The 7,654-nt window shown below is 50.8% G+C and overlaps 1 protein-coding gene across 1 annotated transcript; it reads right to left on the bottom strand.

Moving 5' to 3' along the window:
- Window positions 1–1,267: 1,267 nt before the first annotated feature.
- LOC128267005 (uncharacterized) lies at window positions 1,268–3,750 on the bottom strand. Its single transcript, XM_053003794.1, has 6 exons — window positions 3,603–3,750; window positions 2,542–2,754; window positions 2,386–2,473; window positions 1,833–2,313; window positions 1,451–1,649; window positions 1,268–1,380 (listed from the first exon to the last, which is right to left on the bottom strand). Exons 1-6 carry the CDS (start codon window positions 3,748–3,750, stop codon window positions 1,268–1,270), a joined length of 1,242 nt encoding a protein of 413 aa, XP_052859754.1.
- Window positions 3,751–7,654: the final 3,904 nt, after the last annotated feature.

The raw sequence follows: 7,654 nt of genomic DNA, 5'->3' as shown, positions 1-7,654 counted from the left end.
TGAAAGAAGAAAGCAAGGATGATGATGACTTACTACAGCTCCAAATCTAGATAAAAGTAAACAACCAGAACCAGAAGAAAATAAAAAGAATTGAAAATAGCATCCTACTGCAAACAATGGCAATATCTGTCCGAGGGGATCGGCCAATGAGTTGTAAATGTGCGGTGCGCTTATTGCTTCCTTTATGCGGTTTCGCGATCAATGGCATAGAACGTGCGATGGCATTAATTATGGCAACTTTTCATGATCCGCCCGAGCGCCCGTTGCCCAAAGGGCAGTAAAAGATAATCTATCGTCCGAGAGGGAGAGAGAGCTCGCCAAAAGCCGGCGGACTGACCGCGGGCCTCATTGAATCGTTAATGACCCGCGTCGTCTGAGGGACAGGGCCATGCCTTGCGGCACTTCGCGAAATGGACGACAGCTCTCTGCCACTTCTGGCTGGAAGCATAAAATACATCAGCAAAAGGAAGCCGGTTGCGTACTGCACAGCATCAGAATGTTTCCGGAGACTAGCGTTCCGTGGCATCAAGTACGGACGTTGGCGTGTTTTATACCGTAACATGTCACTCACATTCATTACATGCTGTTGTTTGGAAAGGGCGTTTAGTTCGGACCGCAAATGAGGGATGGATTTACCCAGCGAGATTTCTCCAGAGGCGAATGTCTTAATCGTGATTATGGCACGCACCGTGGCTACCGAGCTGAAGCTTCTGTTACCTGCACAATTTTTCACAAACAAAGACACGCACTTTGTTTATTTCCGATCGTATACAGCCCTCGACACCTCATTTACACCTTTCGAAACACTGTCGGAACTCCTTGCAGAATACATCCTCCGTGAATGCTGCCAGCTTGAGCTGGGGAATGTAATTTAATTTAATCGTACACCATTTGTTCACACATCTCCGGTGGACTGGAGCCTTACAGCAGGGCGAAAGTTTCCCACACAAACATCAGAACCTCAAGCGCTGCGCAAGCACCGCAGGACCTGGTGGTCAACCCTCTCAACCCTTGGCACCCATTTGCGTTCATTAACGAAATGGAACTTTCGAAACTTCGGGTCCAACGAACGAAGAGGACACCGGTTTAGCGAAATGTTTTATTCCTTCCACGCCGAGCAGAACATTTAATTGTACGAAACATAAATTAAAACAATCTACCTAACAATACAACCCGCCGTCATCGTCATCAGTCAGTACACGCTATGAGCAGAGTGTTAAAGTGTTGGAACCATTTTCGATCGCACAAAATCCAGCTTCCGTGCCCATCACACCGCGGCACAAGGATTCTGGGTGTACGTTAACCGGAACCCACGGTTGGCCACATCCGGCGTTTCGTTGGCATCCGTCACCGTGTAGACGACGAACGGTCGGGTGCTCGCTGCGGAAAAAAGCGTACGTTTTTAAAACTTCGTAGTTTTGCTGTCCGGCCACGGGCCAAGGCCACTTACTGGTTACACTGTACAGCCCGAGACCACAGAAGCGATCGAGGAACGTTCCCGCCACTCCTGGGACAACCGGGTTCGGGATAATGATGAAGTCTGTCGTACAAGCCGCACCATTCTGACCGACCGCACCGCCACCGACCATCGTCGGATCGATAGCGGACGCGTCTCCGGTCACGGTGAACGCGTATTGATCATTGTTAGGCTGCAAAGGAGAATGGAATGGCTTTAGATCTCCACGCGGACCTGGCACCAAAGAATCCGGGTTCATGGTGCAAGAAAGTCTACTAGAGATGGTGGTACTAATTGAAAGCCTTGAATTTGATTCCGATTCCGGGGGCCGTCAGTTGAGCTCCAGAACGTCGGGTGGTCAGCTGCACCCACTTACCAGGGCGTACGTGATGGAACACTGGCCGGCGTTCGTCCGTATACAGATGCCGTAGTTGGTGCTCATGATCTGACGGCTTCCGCGTGTCCCGACACCCGTTAGCGCCGGGTTAGCGCCGAGCCCATAGTTCCAGCTGCTAATTTCTCCGGTCGGGTCGAAGTAGTACTGAAGGCAGCCACTGGGGGCCTTGTAGGCACTAGTGCACGCAATCAGCGATAGCTCCAAGTTCCAGAGCCGGTTGAACGTGGTGCCCGCGTCCGTCGCAACGCGGATCGTGATCGGCGTGCTGCCGGCAAAGTTAACGTACAGGTGTTTGCCCGTATTTTCACCGCACAGCTGCGTCAAACCCGGCGAGCTGCCCGCGATCGAGAGCCGATCGGTGTTGCACGCACCATCACCGGTCGGTTGGTTCAGGGACAGGACCCGGAAGTCGACCCGCAGCTGACACACGCCGTCGGTCGGGGTGATCGTAAAGATGCACCTGCAAGCAAACAACGCACATCGTTCCTAAGGCTCCCAACTCCACGGATTTCGCCACCGTTCGATTACATACGCTCCACCGCCCGTGTACGGGCCGGGATAGCCCGGGTTGGTAAAGTACGTACTGTTGAAGGTCGTCGATCCACCGCACGATTGGGAGTCTGCAAGAAAGTTTTTCAAGCTCAAAGTCCACCGTCCAATGCTCATGCTCGCCTGAGCGATTACTCACAGACACAGCACACTGCCTGGCTGGTACGGCTGCTACACGAACCGGCGGGCAACCCTCCGTTATCCTTGCACTCGCCGGCCACCAGACACGTCCCCGACAGGCCGGCAGGAGACGTGCACGGCGCATTAGCGACACGGCCGATTGTATAGAACGGGAAAACTGTGCGGGTGAAGAAAGTCGAAAAAGCCGTTAGTCGGTCAGCGTCGATGGGTTCTCGATGGGCCACCAGAGCAGCGGAAGCCTTCCAGAGAGATCCTTTTTTGGTGGGGGCTTAAATCGCATTCCAGTTTTGACGTCAGAATCGATTTGCTCTATTTTAAAACTATTTTAACTTCAGAACTGCTCGGAGGATGAGATTGATTCGTCCGGCACTGGACAACTTCCTAAGGCACTAGAACTGACAAAAACTGTTTAGAGATTCTAGAACCAACATCAACCAGTTTTCTACACCGTTTTGAGCAATTCTTCCTTATGACTCATCAGAGTAACCAGCGAACGAAACGTCAGAAGGCAGTGCCATTGGCGATATGAAGTTATTGACTTATTTTTTATCTAAACATTGGCTTCTCGATTCAATTTTATCGCACTGAAACCACCGGCATTGCGGTGTTTTTAAGCCAAGCATTAAACAGTTCAGTATCGTGTACTAATCACTATCTTAATGAGCTGCCAAGCCGAAAGATTATAATCCGCTTTCAAGCTCTTAAACCGCAAACAGTGTTAACACCACGGCAAAGATGGATTATCAAACGAAAAATGACTCAGATAAACGAGCGCAACGGCAGATGTGGCAAATCCTCCACTAAAATCGATCGAACTTAGCACAGACACCAAAACGAATCCAAGATGACCGCAGCCTTATCCATGGTGTAGAATTTGCCGAACGTCCTTAACTTTGAACCTATGAACTATGAACTATTTTCACGCGAAGCTAATTTCCGCTCCGTCACTAGAAATCGGCACGAGCAACATTCTAGGTCACCTTCACAAGCTTCACATGCCGGCCCCCGGTGTGTCTTGGGCAGCACTAGATCCGCCCCTCGGGTGGCCTTAAAACTCACTTCTTCCACTACGATGCGTGGATCCTAGCTCCGTGCCCACGGCCCCATCGACGGTCCCGTTGGGCACTAGGTCAGAAGCTCCGTACACGGGCAGCCCACTGTGGAGTACCACCAACAACAGTGGTAACCGGATCGCGTAGTTCAACATGCTTGAGTTGGGCCTGATTGGTCGAAGAATACCCAAAGAAATGGGGTTACCAAGACGGGTTGAATCACCGGGTGTAATATCGCTCGAAGCTCGCACTGGACTGAAGTGTCGGTGCGTAGGTTCGCATCTTGCCAGCCGAACCTCCGAGACCTCCTGCGGCAGGTGATAATTTCTTTTCACAGCGAGCGAAACGATACCGTTCCGGTCAGCTAATCGGACCGTGACTGGTTCCGGGGGTCCCGCACGTCGATAACGTGTACGGTGGTTCGCTACGGTTCTACGGCTCGGTCAGGAAGACGTAACACCTTGCCGCACTGTCCGATGCACGGTAGAACGAAGACAGATCTGAACCGGGCCAGGGCTTCTGGTCAGCTTCGCGTGGGGACTTTCTTTTTTCACGCATCCGAACGGAGAGTGAAACCGTAGCAGCTCACTCACGGGCGGCCAGACGAAGCGCTGGTTTCTCACGTCACGGCCGTGTTTGCAGAGCGTTTAGCTGGCTGGCGTCGAATGGCAAGACTTTGGGTCCGAAACGGTGTCCGGTATGTAGGTCAGGCGCGCCTGGGCGCAGCGACAACACGCGACCAGCGTCCGAAAAGTACGCATCGCGATACGCCATTGATGATTGGCATCGCATTAAGCATTTTTACTCGATTACGGTTTAACCAGAATAAACAAATTGTAAACTTGGTGAGGCCAGAAGCCGGTTCGAATTTTGAGCAACGCAAATGTCGCAATCAGAAGTCTGAGCAGAAGTTTCCATATCAAACCGGCAGAAAAGATAAGGGCATGGCCAGAAGGAAGCATTCTCATTTCCACTCCATCAGTCAGCCGGGGACCCTATCTTAACTTGTTCGAGCCCATTGCTCCCAAAGGCTCGGCAGACTGTCGCCGGTCGACTTTCGCTCATTTCGCCATTTTGCTTTCCATAATGCTTACTTTCGTTTCCGATTTTAAGCGATCAATCGGTGAGGGCTGCACGACAAAATATGTTTTCGGTTTCCCGCAAGCCACGTCAGCACTTCAGAATGAAGCGGATAAACGGTAGAAGCAGCCGCAAGGCCATTCGCTGAACGTTCATAATGTGGGGCCTCCCCGGGACTGAGGTTTTGGTGAAATTTTTACCACAAAAACCAACGGAACGAGCTCAGCCGGTTTTACGGAGATGGTTCCGGTGTGCGCCCGGGTCTGCTTCCCAAACAGCACATCCGACATCCGAGCCTATCGGGGCAGGTAGAGCAGCATTTGGAAGTCAGCATAAAATGGGGCCCACCCCGCAAAACAGCATGACGCCTCGACCCGCCGGGTCGGGCCACCTGGTGAGAGTATATTTGTTTTGATCTCCCGGTGCCATAAATACACGTTCGCAACACGATGCTGCTGGATGCATGAAAAAGCGCTTCCGGGAACCAGCCGCCGGAAAATACGGTGTGCAAACACACTCCGCCCATCCGCCGACCCGGCAGCGTGTGCGTGTCTGTCGGAGGTGCCTTACGGTGCCTTCCTGCCGGAGGAAGAAACGCGGGACTTACCATTCGAATCCTCCTAATCCACTTGATGGGTTTCTATATTTCATGACCGGGTTCGGCAAAACGGCGTTTTATGGCGTTACTTTCTTAACCGCTACAGTGTTTTGCGTCGGTTCTTAGGAACACTTGCTTAGGATCTATTCGAGCACACACACACACACACACACACATGCATGTTTAACTACGTTCCAATGGGGTAATGGTACCTCACAAAGCCTTCTGGCGGCTACATACATATTCTTTATTAAAATTCACGCCAAACCGAAACAGCTTTTTTCAACTTATTTTTCTCCCTTGTTTCCAGCGTCAGCAAAATTGCTCCTGGGGATTTTCTGTATGATTGATATGAAACCCACAGGATTCATTTGCATTTAAAAACACACACAACAGCTGCTCAGAATGGTTAAAACTTATTACTACAATTAGAAATACGTTTATACCTTTCTGCCGTTCGACTTTTGTTTGGCCAAATCATTACGATTGATCCCTTAAACGTGTCATTAAACACTTGAACCTCTCATCAACTGCTCGGCGAGGTCGTTCGAAGCCCCGTCGGATTTGCACTGATCGCTGCATTAACTCACCTCAACGAGCCAAATGCCTGCGAAGTCAGGCAATCCGGACCGTAACGTAATTGCTTCCTTAAAGTCTCGATCGAAATCGTACCATTTCCGGTGTGCGAAACAAATCCACGCATCCGAGAGCGAGCGACAAACTACGACTGCCACGTTGCTAACCTACAAACCCCGAGACAAACCGTAACCGGCCTCTGGGGTCTGGGGTCCCAAGGCTTACGTTTTCCACTGGCTGCCCTCGAAAGCCATTCAATTAAGCTAAATGTAATGAAAATCCTTGTCCCCTTGGTCTGGTCTGGTCTGGTCTGGTCTGTGAGGCTTGGCCGAAGCTTCTTACTCTACTTAATTATACGCTACTCCGGACGTCTGTGGCCACCCGCGACACGCGCGACCACCAGTCGGTTGGCCCATCGCCGGTCGGCCGGTCGGTGCTTCGCTTCGTACTGCTGTTTGCTTCGCCGAAGCAACACTACTAATGTGCCAACGGGTGATGATGCTCGCAGCCCAGCCCGGCTCTGGTTCGGAAACGTTAAAGAGCGAAGCCGGATTTGCGACTGATCCTGGCCGGCTCAAGCGTGTCCCTGGCGTGCGGCGCCCAGCAGACCCAGTTCGGGGCGGCCGGGACGACTACCACCACCACACCACATTGACACAATGCAATGGGGTTCTCCCGGAGGGTTTCCGCAGGTTCGCAGCAGCCATCGACGGGGATCGCTGTTTCGTTGTTGCCACATTTACACCACTTTGGCCGGCCGTCGGAGGCCTCGCATATCGTTTCAGTAAATTAGAACCATGTTTGCCGAGCAACAATTACTCACGAAATTCGTGTCCCGTGCTCGTGTCGTGGGGAAAGAAAGGCAACAAAAACAAGGCATGGCACCGGCCCACCGACGGGGCGTTGTGAAGAGTTATGTAACGCGACAGTGTGCTCTCAAGAGCGGCGCCTTCTGCTGTGTCATTTCCTTTCGGCCAAGAATCTCGTCGAACTCATCGAGGGACCACTTTGCGTATGCGCTTCACCGCGCCGGCGGTGATGTCCTGGCTGATGCAGCATTTCACCCCGTGGTCGTCGTCATCGTCGGCGCTGTATCGTAAAACTATCCAAACGCTTATCGTGTCTGGTACGACACGGTGGACAGCTTACCAAGAGCTTTGGGTATCCCGCCTCTCCATTGTTTCGTTTAGAAGTGACATGAATTTGAGAGAGCAGAGGCATACGAGGTATGGTTAAACAGTATTGTGACTTTTGAATTTCCGTGGATAAGGTATATTAGATGTTACGATTTTTTATGCTGACTTATGCCGACAACTTCGGCCTTTTTAAATGTTCGGTTAATTTTTCCCAGCTGATTTGCTTGGACGTGTTTTGGCTCATCTTATATTTTGGACCGAATTCGACCGAAACCATTCAAAATTCGTTATACTTTTTGAACATACCTCATTTTAATGCCTCGATTAATAAATACCTATTTTTTGAACAATTCTATCACAGTAACATTTGCTCCTAAAGATGGCACCGAAGCGAGGCAACGGAATGTTCTGTATGTCTTCAATGTTTAATTTTGTCCAATATACTCGTTCGACAAGCTGTGTTTTTTGAAGCACTTTTGACATCATTAGTAGATGCATCATGTCATTCGCTAGTAATGGTATTAAAATTTAAAATGAACCCACGTCACCATGGAAAAGCAATTATAATATTCGAGCTGGGAACGAAAAAGGACACAAAGGTTGGTCGGTCGGACCCATTTCATTCTGCACAACCGAGACTCTGTTTGGCAAGCACTCCGGGGCTTCGTT

Source organism: Anopheles cruzii, chromosome 2 (assembly GCF_943734635.1).
Source record: "Anopheles cruzii chromosome 2, idAnoCruzAS_RS32_06, whole genome shotgun sequence".
NCBI classification, from domain to species: domain Eukaryota; kingdom Metazoa; phylum Arthropoda; class Insecta; order Diptera; family Culicidae; genus Anopheles; species Anopheles cruzii.
Note: the sequence above shows the minus strand (reverse complement) of the source record. Positions and strands in the feature narration are given on the sequence as shown.